General features: G+C 45.6%; 2 protein-coding genes across 13 annotated transcripts in view; one reads left to right on the top strand and one right to left on the bottom strand.

The window, feature by feature from the left end:
- The window catches only part of LOC137425547 (sodium- and chloride-dependent taurine transporter), a 78,940-nt gene that overhangs the window by 56,687 nt on the left and 6,540 nt on the right, over positions 1-15,713 (top strand). For both annotated transcript variants that reach the window (XM_068114091.2, XM_068114090.2), the window contains exons 8-10: positions 6,601-6,713; positions 13,510-13,647; positions 13,869-13,971. In XM_068114091.2, the coding sequence (XP_067970192.2) occupies positions 6,601-6,713; positions 13,510-13,647; positions 13,869-13,971 (354 nt within the window). The remainder of the gene's footprint in view (positions 1-6,600; positions 6,714-13,509; positions 13,648-13,868; positions 13,972-15,713) is intronic.
- LOC144891856 (uncharacterized) overlaps positions 14,037-15,713 on the bottom strand; it is a 51,104-nt gene continuing 49,427 nt past the window's right edge. For all 11 annotated transcript variants that reach the window (XR_013623258.1, XR_013623264.1, XR_013623261.1 and 8 more), the window contains one exon: positions 14,037-15,270. Coding sequence is in view for 2 of the 11 variants with exons in the window: in XM_078776780.1 (XP_078632906.1) it covers positions 15,233-15,270 (38 nt within the window). In the remaining 9 variants the exon portion in view is untranslated. The remainder of the gene's footprint in view (positions 15,271-15,713) is intronic.

Raw genomic sequence — 15,713 nt, 5'->3', positions numbered from 1 at the left:
GGTGTAACTAGACGCAATGTTATTTTGAAGCAGATAGCCGCGCACCTCCTGAGACAAGAAGACCGCACCCCGGTCGGTATGGACATAGGCCGGGTAACCGAACATTGAGAACAAGTTCTGTAAGCATCGCATCACCGTGGCAGCAGTCATGTCCGCGCACGTATAAGCAAAGGGGAATCGCGAGTACTCATCTACGATAGTGAGCAGATAGCGAGAGCCGCTCGACACCGGCAATGGGCCCTTGAAATCCATCGCCAAGCGTTCCCACGGGCGTGTAGCCTTCACCAGAGTCCCCATGGGAGGGTTATAGAAACGCGGTTTGATTTCCGCGCAGATAGCGCAGTCGCGACAGATATCGTCAATCGAGTATAGGAGATTCCCACTCCGCACAAAATGAGCGAAACGCGTTACGCCGGGATGGCCCGCAGTGGCATGCAGCACCCGTAGGCCCTCCAAAGAGGTGATACCGGCACATGTAGCTGGCCGTGATAAGGCATCGGCGGCCTGGTTATCCTTCCCCGGGCGATATTTGATGGTGTAACAGAAGTCGGCGAGTTCGATACGCCAGCGAGTGATTTTCTCGTTCTTAATGCGCTGGGCGTGTAAGGTGTCGTACATGAACAAACGCTTTGCTGGTCCGTGATGATTTGGAAGCTCCGCCCGAGTAAGTACGGGCGCCATCGCCGAATAGACTCGACGATCGCATACGCTTCCTTTTCAACGGACGAGTGTCTCCGCTCAGCGGTGGTAAGAGTCCGAGAAAAGAAAGCCACGGGACGCCCCCCTTGGGAGAGGGTCGCCGCGATGGCCTGATCCGAGGCGTCACTTTCGAGGACGAACGAGCCGCTCTCGTCGATTGTCGCCACGGCGGCTCGGGCGATGTCGGCCTTAAGGCCGTCAAAGGCCGTCAATGCGGCCGGACTCAGGGGGAAGGTGTCGCAGGCCACAAGGGGGCGAAGTTTCGCGGAGAAACTTTGCACCCATTTGGAGTAATGGGCGAACAGCACAAGGGCGCGCTTCAGGGACGCCCGATCGCAGGGAGGGGCCATGTCGAGCAAAGGTCGCAGACGCTCCTTATCCGGAGCGACAGAGCCATGGGTCACGGTGTACCCCAGAAGATCTATTGTGCGTAGGGAGTATTGGCACTTACCCTCGTTCATAGTTAAGTGATACCGCTGTGCGACCTCAAGGAAGCGCTTCAGATTAGCATCATGGTGCCCTTGGTCATATCCACAAACCGTAAGATTATCGAGGTAGACGAAAACATCTGATAAGTGCTCCCGCGCAACGAGGTCATCCATGGCCCTCTGGAAACAAGCGACCCCGTTCGTTACCCCAAAAGGCAGTCGCGTAAATTGGTACAACCGCTGCCCCGACTCAAATGTGGTATAGATACGATCCGCCCTAGAGATAGGGATCTGGTGGTACGCACTACGGAGATCGAGAGTGCTATAGACCGAATACTGGGACACCTGTTGCACTAGCGCGTCCATCCCCGGAAGGGGGTAGGCATCCAGCTGTGTAAAGCGGTTAATCGTTTGGGAATAGTCGATTACCATACGTCTGCGATGGGCCTCGCTGCGCACCACCAAGACCTGGGCACGCCACGGCGACCTACTAGGTTCTATGATGCCGTCTTTCAAGAGCTGAGCCGTTTCGTCCGCAATGAATTGCATGTCAGCGCGAGAGTAGCGTCGGGATTTTACCGCGACAGGGGTGCAGTCGGAGGTTAGATTGGGGAACAGCGAAAGCGGCTGGACGTCCATTTGCGCTAGGGCGCACACCGCAAGCGCGTCGTCCGCCCCCACAACAAGAGTGTCAGGCCCACCAAACTCCATTACCAGACGTCCATGCAGCTTAAGAAAATCGTGTCCTAACAGAATATCAGCACATAATGCGGGTAAAACCATAAGGTGTACATCAGGGAAAACCCGTCCCTTTAGCACGAGTTTCAATCGGCATTCCCCCTTCGTGCTGAGTCGAAGCCCCTGGGAAGCCATGAAGATCCGTCTCGTAGACCTCCAGATCTGCCATCCATGCCTGAGCACAAGTCGCTGGTCGATAAAACTATCCGTAGATCCTGTATCCACCAAGGCCCGAACACAATGGCCTTCGACCATGAGGGGAATAAGGGCTTGAGCCAGGCCAGACGAGGCAGCTGGGAGCGGGACTGAGCCCCCCGAATGGGTCGGTCCAGCCTCGCGGGTGGATCCTACGCCAGCAGCAGTTTTGCGGTTGTGGCCGGAGTCTGTGTTGTCCATGGGAAATCCATTATCGTCATCAGAGGGCTTTCCCAAGCATTCCAGTGTTTCGCGATTCAAAAACTGACAATTCTGACGGGAAAAGGCCTCCGTAGTATTTGAAATCGCCTTTTGACAATTTTGGCAGAAAAAGGCTTCCGTAGTATTCGAAATCGCCTTTTGACATTTTTGGCAGCAAAAGGCCTCCGTAGTCTTTGAAATCTCCTTTGTCGGGGCGTGGGCCGCCGTTAGCTCGTGGACGACTCGAGGAGAACGTTCCGCTGGGGCTTGGCGTGGCTTCAAAGTCCCTTGCGTGGCCCGGAGATTGGTCAAGGACACGTCCTTTGTGCCCGATGGAGGATGAGACGATGGTGGCTGTCCGGTGACGCCCGCCAAGGACGTCTGAGCGCCCAGGGGCCCGCAGAGAGGGGCCCTCCCCTTCGAAGTCGGGTAAGGCACCGGGTGTCGGGCTCGGCTCGCGGGCTCCGCAATGAGCCCATTCAAGGTCGCCGCTCCCACGCGACCGCGGCCGCGCGAGTCAATGAGCCGCGAGCCGCGTGCCGTTTTCCTGCACACTTTCGCGTAATGACCCTTTTGCGAGCACAAATGGCATATAGCGTCTCGTGCCGGACACACGACCCGGGCATGACGTGGCCCCCCACAAAAAAAGCATGCGGCCCCGCGTAAGGCCTTGGGTCTGGTCGTAACGGCAGCCGTCAGGGCTGGGTCATCCTCCGGAGCATCCCGGAGTTCAGCGAGCGGATCCGCGTCCTCGGCGGTAGCACTCTCTGGCCCGGCGTGTAGTGTGGTGCCGGCCACGAGGCGCGTGCGATCATAGGTGTTCGATTGCATCCGCGCTTCGGTGTACACTGTCCCTTGCTCGAGTGCCGTAGCGAAGGTCAGGTCGGTCTTCTCCAAGAGTTTGAGCCTTAGTTCCTGGGAGGAGACCCCTGCAACGAAGGCATCTAAAAGACGATCATCCTGAGCCTGCGCGGGAGTCCGTGGCTCCCTGACGCTGTCCAGCAAAAGCTGCCGGAGCTCCTGGGCGTAATGGTCCATTGCCTCGTTGGGTTGCTGACGTCGCGTTTGCAGCAAATATCGTGCATACACCGGGCTTTTTTCCTTTATGTACAGCCGTTTAAGCTCCGCGATGGAAAGGTCATACGTCGCGCATTGAGCGATAGCGTTGTATACCCGGTTGTCGATTTTTGAATGGAGAGTTGCTAGCTTCGCGGCAGCCGTCGGAGCGGTCTCAGGCTCATCAAAAAGATTCTCCAATTGTCGGAGCCAGTGCTTCAGCTGCAAGCCTCCATCCGTGGCTTGTGGGTCGGCGCTGAATACGGACACTGTCAGCGTCTTGTTGCCAGCCATGTCTGTAGATCTTAAATGCAATTAAGTGTTGTGTAAAACCAATCAGGTCCACACAACTTTAGTCCAACGGTTTGGTTTAATTGCATTTAGATCATGACATCATCCTGTAAAGTAGAAAATACAATAAGTATACGATGTGACGTCACATGGGTCCATTAATATCATTCAATGCAAGCAAGCTGGATATTCTATGCAGGTGTACCGTTAGCGAGTCTACCAGATGTAACATGTCACAGGAGAAGTCTCGGAGCACCGTCCGCAGCAGCGGGTCTTATAGTCACGCCCCTAGCGGTGTCAACGAGCAGCGAGCATCACCCCGGGTTCAGTACGAATACGATTTCACTACAAAACTCTTTTAGAAATCATCAACAAATCTTATTGGTATCCTATTATGAGAAAAATAATTACAGATACAAGAATATCTGAAAATCCACATGAATATATAGGTGGGGCGAGTATGCTGGAGGCCTTACCCCGCCCTGCCTTGTATATACTCGAGCTCGATTGTGTGTACAAAAAAAATTAAAAAGCCTCACCACTGCCCACCTTATATAGGTGGGGCGAGTTTGCGGGCTCTATTGGCATGCAAACCAACCCAACCCCACCTTATATAGGTGGGGAAATGACAGGAGTACTGCAGACATGAGGCCTTTCCCCACCCCGCATTATGTAGGTGGGGCCATGACTCGAGCTCTGTAGGCGGACGGCCTCAACCCTTCCCTACTTATATAGGTGGGGCGAGTATGCGGTAGGCCTTACCCCGCCCTGCCTCATATATACTCGAGCTCGATTCTGTCTACAAAAACAAACAAACAAAAAAAAAACTCATCCCTCCCCACCTTATATAGGTGGGGGAGTTTGCGGGCTCTGTCGGCATGCGACCTAACCCCACCCCCACCTTATATAGGTGGGGCAATGACACGAGTCCTGTAGACGTGAGGCCTTTCCCCGCCCCTCCTTCTATACGTGGGGCGAGGACTCGGGAAGCATGGAAAAGTGAGCCCTTCTTTTCCTGATTTCATTAAATTTAGTGAGTCTCCAAGGTAGGCTCCACATTTAGAACCATCAAGGCAGAACTCATAACATGTTTTTCCCAAATTAGGTGAGTCTCCAAGGTATAACTCTTTGGCTGGATTATCAAGGTAAAACTCGTTCTGTGGGTCGTGGTTGTTCAAAAGGTCTTCAAACAAATCAATAACTTCACCCCAAGTTGTGGTAAAGGCAGTATTTTAATTTGTATCTCAGATACAATTTCCTGGTTTTGGGGTTTTATACAATTTCCTGTGAGAGAAAATAACAATGTATTAATTTAATACAAGATTATTATATGTATAAATCAAACTCTGTAAATATTAAAAGAAACTTTTACTTCCATTGATAAGAGGTTTGAATCCAGTTCATCAATTTGAAGGTTGAGTTCCACACAGGTAGTAGGACTCCAAGGAACTCCAAAGTTATCCCACTCAAGCTCAGCACAGTAGTCCATTCTCAAGAAAAGTAAAAAATTGTTTAAAGTTAGCCTGTGTTTCAACCCTTTATATAAGAATGGTGGTTGTGGTTTCCTTTGGAAATTCCCTGAGAAAATCTCTAGGCAAGCCTGGGCAAGGCTTAACTGGAAATGATGTAATAGTGGGTGGGGTTTATAAAAGTGGGCGGGGGCTTGGGAAAAGGTGGGCTTGGCTTATGGAAAGTGGGTGGGCTTAGGAAAAGTGGGCAGGGCTTAGGAACAGTGGGTGGGGCTTAGAAAAAATGATATGTGGCTCAGGGGGTGCTCAGACAAGAGCAATATGAGAGGTTTATCATTTCATCTCTGCCCAACAAAGATACTTAAACCAAGAACCAAGTTTAAACATACTATTTATCATTATTCTCGATGGTGATGAGTTCAATAAGAAAATTAAGTTATTCACTAAAATAGAACAGAAACAAATATTTGTTGGCTCTCTATATGAGTTCAAAGAAAATATGGGTGTTTTAGAATCAACAAAGGGTTTGGGGGTCTATTGAGGATTTAACCTTTGTTAATGGCTTAGATGGGGAGGAATTGGAGGATAAAATTTAATTGAAAATCCAGCAAGTCAATAATTAACCTTCATTTTCTCCATTGACTTCAATGTTAAATTGTAGTGTGCGTCAGGACCCCCATTCTCCTACTACTCATGGGGTGGTGTACTTTGAATGTATCTGTCCTTGTTGATATTTATGTTCAATATTTTGCAGCTTGATAAATAAAATGTGTGTCTTTCTAAATATGTGCTTAATTGTGGTAGTCGAAAAAAAAAGGTTACGTTACATCCCGGGGAGCACCGGGCACCTTTGTGGTGGGATGGAGGGGAAGGGTGGAGGAGGGAGGTGAAGGGTGGAGGAGGGAGGTGAAGGGTGGAGGAGGGACGTGCAAGGGTGGTGGGAGGGAGGGGGAGTCTCTCCTCCTCCTCCATAACCCCCCATTCACTCCATCCCCACCATGTGCCAATATCAAATTACTCCCATAATACCTCCCCTGTCTTTCACTATTTTAACTTGGATTTATTTTGAAATGCAAAAAAGCAAACACAGCACTGGATTTTTACAATCTTTAAAGGGCCAGGCAGTGTATTTCCTCAGTCAAAGCCTGTTTGGCTTCCCACTTTGCGGATGATGTGATGTCAGTTCTTTATTTGTGTCGTGTTTATGCTGGTCTTACCTATACAGGCTCTTGACTAAATAAGCCTTTGACAGACTTGATAATTTCTTACAAATTACAAATATTTAACTGTGTTTTTAAGAGATTAATGGTTATTTCAGTTTTGTTGTACAAATACAATTGGAATATAACAGATTTACAACTACATTTCGGGGATAACCCTCATATTTGGATGGATAGGCATGAGGCAGGGTGGTTTACAAGGTTTGCCTCATTGTGTTGTATTCACAAGGATGTAACATACTTCATTCAAGTGTTGCAAATAATATATGCAAAGGTGTAACAATAAAAGTGCATGCATTGCAGGTCCAGGACTGGCATTTATCGCATATCCAAAGGCAGTGACCATGATGCCTCTTCCCTCATTTTGGGCTGTGCTCTTCTTCATCATGCTGATGCTGCTGGGACTCAACAGCCAGGTGGGAGGAGGGGGTTTTAATCAAGATATAAATGGCTGTTTCTGCATGGTGGGTATTTGAGCATGTATTGTGTGAGTGGCCCATGTATGAAAAGTTTCATTAATGTATTGCATATTGGCACAAAAAACAATAAATACAAATGGAGATTGAAGTGGGCTGGGGGAGAAAGGGGAGGGGGAATCTGGCATCGCTGGAGGGAGGGGAGGATATGGTCTGGGTTTGATCTCAACTCAGTCGTAAATTGTTGGACTGATGTTTCACAGACCATCCATAAGACATCAAGGGATGCTAATCTGAGGACCTGTTTACTCGCATTAGCTGGTGGACATTATAGATACCCCGGTGTATTTCACAAAGTGATGGTGATTGTTTCTGGTGTCATGGGTTTTATAAGCACCTCGTCTCAAACACTCGGACAGTGTACAAGAGATTTATTAATTATAAAAATAATACATGCATGGAAGATGCTGAAGTGGCGTGTAGGACAGTAACGCCAGTATGGATGACATCATGGTCATTACAATCATGCACAGCCCGCACCAACATCTCAGCGAGCCAGAACCCGTATTCGGCTTAATATACTTTACCCTAGGGTCAGGATAACGCCAAACAACATCTCGTGTCCCTCCCCACAGACTGCCGTCTCGAAGAGAAATTTGTACAGAGTTGGCAAGTCAAAGCCTCATAGGGAAAGAATGTTTTGCAAGGTCAAACATAGAATATTATGATAACAGATCCTCCAAAGTCAGACAGCTGCCAGGACTGGAAATGGGTCACAGTGTGTCGCTGCTGCCACCACCGGGACAGGGAAATCATTTAAATCCCCCATAGTGACCGGCACCCTAGTCAAATTCTAGCCCTAATGTGCAGGAACACTTTACTTTTGAAACTAGTGAGTTCATGGAACACCTTACCCAACATAGACTTGAGAAAAAGGACATGGGGCTTTATTGGAAGAGGAAGAAGAATCTTGAAGTTCACCTGCCATGAGAGGGTGAATGGCAAATTTGATTGACAGGGCTGGTGTACAATTTTGCCAAAGTATTGCAAAACCGTAGCCTACAGGTGCACACACTCGCTTCCTAGTTGTCTAGCCTGCATTTGAATCTTGACCCAGCTATAAACTTATCCCAGTGTTTCACAGGCAGAGTGATTCACCATTCTGTGTACCGTCTCTAAGATGGACGTTAAACACGTGGTTGTACTTGTGAAGTATCTGATCATGTGCTTGTGAAGGTCAACATCTCTCTGGCCAATCTCAGGGAATAGCCTCAGTGTCACGAGTCAGGCAGTTCACTCGGGCAAACTGGCAGAGACTGCATACATCCCTTTCCTCATTTCAAATGGCACCACAGCTGACTCCACTCATGAGAAGGCCAAATGCCTCAATCCTGTTTGCTTCCAAATCTTGGGTCCTTAACTCCTCGCTCTCTGTACCCACCCTACCCACTCACACCCAACTGCTCCTGGACTCTGTGTCTTTTGCACCTGAGGATGTGGCGAAGTTTCTGGTAACCCTCGACTATACAACTGGAACGAACAGCATCAGTTTGTCTCCTGAAAACCTGCTCTGCTTCTCTTGCACTTCCAATCTCTACCCTTTTCTCCTTATCATTTGCTCTCAGTCATCCTCTATCTCCTTGGAAAGCAGGCAACATCACTGCATTGCCTAAAAACTGATCCCCATAACAAAAGACTTATCAACTTATTTCCAATCGTCTGCAAGGTCATGGAATCCATCAAAACAGTTGATATGAAACCCTTATTTTTCTTCAACGGCCTCATAACAGATCGCCAATCCGGGTTCAGACCAGGTCACTCTACCTTGGACATGCTGCTTCTACTCTCCCAACAATGGATGGAGACCCTCAATGTCAGAAATGAGATGAAGGCTGTCACTCTAGACATATCTCGAGCTTTCATACAGTCTGGCATCCTGCCTTGCTCTTCAAACTCACTACCCATGGCATTCACCGCGAACTCCACACATGGCTTCCTGACTTTCTCTACTCTCAAAGCCAATGTGTGGCTCTCAGTGGAATCCTTTCATCTCCTTTCTCTATCAGGGCTGGAGTACTCCAAGGCAGTGTTCTGGGACCAGTCCTATTCATAATCTTCATTAATGATCTCTCAGACTACTGATGATTCCACCCTATTGCATGGCATTCCTCATTCTTCAGATACAGGTAGCATCCTCTTCCTTCTCTTCAGACCTTTACAAAATCACAAACTGGTCAAACAATTGGAATATGCCTTTCAATCCTGAGAAATCACACACACTCACCCACCCACTCTCTCTCTCTTTCTCTCTGAAAGAACCACATGGCAAACCCTCACAGCTACTTTCTCAACAACCCACTTGAAGAAGTTCAGTCACTCAAATTATTTGGTCTCATTATCAGCCATGATCTCTCTTGGGCTAACCATATTTCAAAGTTGGCCTTTAAAGTCAGTCACCGTCTGATCATCCTCCATCATGCAAAGTTCTTCCTTGGCACGCCAAAACTCCTATCCACCTACAACGCCTTCATCCGCAGCTTGATGGAATACTGTTGTCCCCTTTGGGCTGTTGCCCATGCCTTACCTTTCTCAGCTTGAGGCCGTGGAAACCAAGGCCTTCAAGATCATTGGAATGTACTGTGACAAAGCTGACTCAATGGACCTATCACTTCGCCATCACCGACAGGTCTGTATAGTCGCTCTGTCTTCTTCTGTCTCATTTCTGGTCTTGCACCCTCTTCCATCTCCATGCTTTGTACTTCCAAGGTATCTGCAGGATGCACATGGTCCACCAGCAACCGTTCCTAGTGAAACTGCCTAAATCCAGAACCACTGCTCACCTCCACTCATTTATTCCTCGATTCTCCCGACCTGTGGAACCACGTTCTACACGCTCTTCAATCTCGTTCTTCCCTCCAGGTCTTCAAGACAGCTATTCACCACTGTCTTAGATCATCATTCATCACCCATACAAAATCATGATATTTTCTACACCCTTTAAACCATCCCACCCCCTTACGTATCCATCTTGTCCACACTTTGTGTTCTCCACAACTCTCATCGTTACCCACCTCCCTGGTTTGTCCATCTCCATCTGTTGTCTCCCCCGGCCCTGCAGTTGCCATTTTCCCATGTCTTTATGGTGTTCATTTTGTTATGTTGCATCCTGATATGTTGTGTGTTTTAGCTCTTCGAGCCTTGAATCTATATACAAAAATAAGTGGTGTCCTGTCTAACGATATTAGTTGGTGGATGTTAAAAATCACACAGAGTCCTGATTCAATTCAAATAAAATAAAACTTTTAAAGCTGAAGAAAAAAAATCACACCATTGAATCAGAAGCTTACCGCCATTGATGCACCCTCGTTTACACCACCTCATTTAACATGTTAACTTGGTTATTTTTGCCTGCTTGTGTCCTTTGTGACGTCCCTAAAAACAGTAGGTTTCCTGTTTGGAATGATTTTAAATTTTGTTTGACTGCCAGATAGGTAAACAGACAAAAATAATAACTTTACTCTCTGCGCATTTGCGATCGGGCCAAATTTGGAGCCAAAGTACTGCTAAGCTGCAGGTTCATTTTCCGATTCGTCTTCAAAATATAACATTGAATAGAAATTGTTCAATTCAATAGAAGTTGTTCCTCGATCAAAAACTGACGATTGCAGCCAGACAGACAGACAAAGTGAATCAATGGCTTATTAACCGTGATTTACGCTTTGCGTGCACAGGGTAAAAATGAAGATAGCACAAATAGAGAGAGGGGAAAGAAGCAAGACTGGTACAGCTCACAACAGATCAATAAGGCAATAAAACTTTCCACTTTCCCCATTCTAAACCAGACCATTTTTCATACCTGATAAACCTCTCTTCCCGTGGTTTTCCATAAAGCATCGGACTGAGCCCGCTCCCTTGAACAGTATCATGTTTCTTACCCTCCCCTGAGGAGAGGGCATTGCATTTCGGTCCACCAGTTTGGCTGTTTGTCTGCATCGAATATATATTTTTTTGTATACAGAATCGAGGCTCGTGAAAGAGCAAACATTTATCACACAAAAAATCAAACAGACACACAAAGTATATAATAATGGGGGCAGTAGACAAGATGGGGAGAGAAGAGGAAGCACAGAAACACAACATTTGAGAACAGATAGATCTGTGGGAGGGAGAGGGCTTGGGGGGAGGAGGGGTGGGAATAGAAGTATAAAACACAAGGACACTGCAAGGACTTCCAGGAAAGAAGTTGGTATTTCAAAAAAGTGGATCTGCGGTGAAATTAGCGGGGGTAGAAAAGATCAAGGTTTTGGATGGGGGAAGATAATTATCTTATCTAATCTAATATATTATCTAATCCACTCTTATAAGAGATGGTGGTGAACAGCTGTTCTAAAGACCTGGAGGGTGGAGTGGGATTGAAGAGAGTGAGGGAGTTTGTTCCAGAGGTGGGAGAAAAGAGGAGTGAAGGTGAGCAGAGAGTCTTGATTTTGGCAGTTTAACCATAAGAGGGTTGCAGGCAGATCTTGTGCGACCTGTAGGAATATTTGGGGAACAGAGCCCAGAGAGAGCTGGGGGTGCAAGGCCAGAGAGGAGTCGGTGGAAGACAGAAAGACCACCAACCTGCCTGCGGTGAGTGAGTGAGAGGCCCTTGGAGTTAGCTTAATCGCAGGAGATTCCAATGATTCTGGAAGCTTTGGTTTCAACAGTGTGAAGACGAGCTAGGTGTGAGGCAGGAGCACCGGCCCAGAGGGGGGAACAGTATTCCATTGAGCTGCGGATGAAAGCCTTGTATGTGGTGAGGAGCTCAGGTGTGCCAAGGAAGGACTTCGCACGACGGAGGATGCCCAGTCGGCGACTGGCTTTGAAGGCCATATTTGAAATGTGGTTTTCCCAGGAAAGATCATGGCAGATAGTGAGACCCAAAAGCTCGAGTGACAGAACTTTTTGGAGAGGATTATTCAGAAAGTGGATGGGAGGGTTGTCCAGTCGGTCTTTTCGGAGAGACATCGTAAGAGTGTGAGATTTGTCAGGATTGAAAGACATGTTCCACTTGTTTGACCAGTCTGTGATTTGGTCCAGGTCTGCAGAGAGTGAGGAGACTGCAGACTGCCGATCTGAGGGATGAAGAATGGAGCAGCAGAGAGTGGAGTCATCAGCAAAGAGATAGAGAGGATTTTTAAGACAGCCAGAGAGATCAGTGATGAAGACCAGAAAAAGCACGGGGCCCAGAACACTGCCTTGGGGAACTCCAGCCTGAACAGGAAGGGTAGATGAGAGAAACCCATTCAGGGCCACACATTGACTATGACTAGAGAGGAAGTCCGCCAGCCATACGTGGAGATTTCCATGGATGCCATGGGAGGAGAGTTTGGTGAACAGAGCGGGGTGCCAGATCGTATCGAAGGCAGGTGATAAGTCTAGGGAGACAGCTCTAATTTCCTGTTTGGCATTGCGGACCTCCATCCATTGTTGAGACAGCAGAAGCAGCATGTCCAGAGTAGAGTGACCTGGTCTGAAACCAAATTGATGATCAGAGATCAAGCCATTGGAGAAGGGGAAAGATTTCATATCTGAAGCAATGATGGATTCCATGACTTTGCTGATGATTGAGAGAAGGCTGATTGGTCTGTAGTTGCAAGGATCTGTTTTTGCACCTTTTTTGTGTAAAGTGGTGATGTTGTCGGAGTAATATGCTAATGTAGGCCACAATTACCACATAGTGGTAGCCAGTAGTACACACTCTCCTTTTTCAACAAAGTACGTCTATAAAGTATGCACAATTCGAATGTGAGTATGTCTATAAAGTCAGCACAATTCGAATGTGAGTACGTCTATAAAGTATGTACAATTAGATTGTGAGTACGTCTATAAAGTATGTACATTTAGAATGTGAGTACGTCTATAAAGTATGTACAATTAGAATGCGAGTACGTCTATAAAGTATGTACATTTAGAATGGGAGTACGTCTATAAAGTATGTACAATTATAATGCGAGTACGTCTATAAAGTATGCACAATTCGAATGTGAGTATGTCTATAAAGTATGTACAATTAGATTGTGAGTACGTCTATAAAGTATGTACAATTAGATTGTGAGTACGTCTATAAAGTATGCACAATTCGAATGTGAGTACGTCTATAAAGTATGCACAATTCGAATGTGAGTACGTCTATAAAGTATGTACATTTAGAATGTGAGTACGTCTATAAAGTCTGCACAATTCGAATGCGAGTACGTCTATAAAGTATGTACAATTAGAATGTGAGTACGTCTATAAAGTATGTACAATTATAATGCGAGTACGTCTATAAAGTATGCACAATTCGAATGTGAGTACATCCATAAAGTATGTACAATTAGAATGCGAGTACGTCTATAAAGTATGTACAATTAGAATGCGAGTACGTCTCTAAAGTATGTACAATTATAATGCGAGTACGTCTATAAAGTATGCACAATTAGAATGTGAGTATGTCTATAAAGTATGTACAATTAGAGTGAGGGTACGTCTATAAAGTATGTACAATTAGAGTGTAGGTAGGTCTATAAAGTTTGTACAATTAGAATGTAAGTACGTCCATAAAGTATGTACAATTAGAATGTGAATACATCTGTAAAGAATGTGAAGCCCATTCAAGAAGTATCTTGTGAGAAGCTTGTAATATTTGTCATTAACATTGTGTTATATAAGTTTTATGGTGGAGTGGATGAAGCTTTAAAAGTTTAAATTGGAGGAGCTCAGCTTTGTACAAATACAATTTAAGGATCTTGAATTGTGTGCTTTTTTTGTGCCACAGTTTATAGATGTGGAAGGCCAGGTGACATCTCTAGTTGACCTCAACCCAAGAGGTTTCAGTAAAGGATACCGGCGACAGATTTTCCTTGGCATAATTTGCATTCTGAGTTTTGTTTTGGGCCTCAGCATGGTGACCCAAGTAAGGAAATATTTGATTTCTCTCATGTTGAATTAACTGTTCACAAACTCATCTTGTGATGTGTTTTCTAATTTTAACTCTTCAACTTGATTGACATGACCACCCTGCTGACGGATGAGCTATTATGATGTATTTGTATAACCTCCCAAGTGGATCTTGTCCTGGCTATTTTAATTGCCACGATGTCTCCCTCCTTTTGGTGATGCTCACCCTTCCAAAAGGGCGGAATGTACGTGTTCCAACTCTTCGACTACTTTGGAGCTAGTGGCGTCTGCATGCTTTGGGTGGCGTTTTTTGAGTGTGTTGCCGTTGCTTGGATTCATGGTTAGTCACCATTACCTGATCTGCTCATATTCTGTGATTTTATCATAAAGATCTGTAACATAAGAGGACTGAGTAACATTGAAGCAAGGCTGATTTGTGTGTGGTATTTTGGTTGCACAATGAAGGACTGATTAAGGTTGCATTAGAGTAAAAAGAGTAAATTTAGATCAAATTATTTTTCCCCCCCATTGTTTTTTTTTTCCATTAGAGTAAAACAATTTTTAGACCTACCTTGGATTCTTTTTTTTTTTACATATGCAAATATGACATTTCTTCACTCCCACTCCATCACCTTTCCCTCCTCTTCCATTTCCACCTAACCTCTCACTTGCTTCCCTACAACTTTTCCTCTCGCTTCTCTTCCATTTTCTCGATTTTTTATTTTCTCCAATTTGGCATGTGAGCTTTGAGATTGTAGAATTTGAGCAGTAGTTAGGACAGGAATTTAGAACTTGGCCATGGGGCCTACGAAGGACACCGTGGGTGGGATCTTTAGCGTTTAACTTCCACCAACTAATGCTGGCGGACGGGATGCCAACTTTAAAGTCCATCTGAGGTATGGTGCACAAATTGATGCATCACCCTGTGCTTATGAAACACCAGGATGACATTTTGTGGCTGGGCCCAGATTTGAAGCCAGCCTGCAGTGTGAGGCATCAATGTGTATGCCAAAATTATTTGGAAGATGTTAAACATCCCACAGTATCCTTTTCGAAGAGTTGGCGAGCACCTGCCAGGACCCTGATCAAATTCCAAATTCCTGCACACTCGGTTGAATATCATGTGTTGAAGTGGCGACCCATCCAATATTGTAACCTTCACCAAGAAACTGCTTTTGCAGCATTGGCTCTCTGCATAGAGAATGTTGCATGGTGATGATTGTGATTGTTGTTGCTGCTGAAATTGAAATTCAATAGTCCAGAATGAAATGGAAGCCCTCCACATGATCAATAATAATAATAATAATAAATCTTTATTGTCCCATTTTCAGGGAAATTATTCTTTGGTGGCACCGTAAGTTGACCATCATTATAACATAAAACACAAAGGGAATAAGAAAACAATATAAAAAGATGTAAAATATAAAATAAATATAAAATATTGAAGATTGACTAAACAGCAAAATGTCTAGGAATTTGAATTTAGCATTTGAATTGCACATGGTACAAATGACCTTTTGAAAATGTTCCTCTTCATCCTCCTTACACGAAAGCGTCTCCCTGATGGCAGTTTTTCAAAAAGCCCATTCAAGAAATGACTTTCATCGGTACACACCTGCACCGCCTTCCTTTTCAATGCCTGCAAGAAAAGAGACTCCAGACTAGTTGAAGGCCCACCTACAGCTTTAAATGCCAGTGTAATAACCTTTCTCAATCGTGACTTATTCCGCATATTACGATAACTGTACCAGGAAATCAAATTAAATGATAAAACACTGATCAGTAAGGAATTTGTTAACATCCGCATCACACGAGAGCTAACACCAAATGAATTCAACTTCCTGAGAAGATACAATCTTTGCATTGATTTCTTGTACACAGCATCAGTATTTCCATCAAAAGTTAGCTTGTTATCAATAAAGGTACCCTGGTATTTAAATTTGTTAACAATTTCTACCTTATCACCATTTATGGTCACAGGTTCATGATTGTGACCTTTCCGAAAGTCCAAAATCATCTCTTTTGTTTTGCACACATTCAGAGTAAGACAAAAGTCCCCACACCACTTATTCAATGTGTCAA

Source organism: Myxine glutinosa, chromosome 4, assembly GCF_964187855.1.
Source record: "Myxine glutinosa chromosome 4, kmMyxGlut1.1, whole genome shotgun sequence".
Lineage (NCBI taxonomy): Eukaryota > Metazoa > Chordata > Myxini > Myxiniformes > Myxinidae > Myxine > Myxine glutinosa.
Note: the sequence above shows the minus strand (reverse complement) of the source record. Positions and strands in the feature narration are given on the sequence as shown.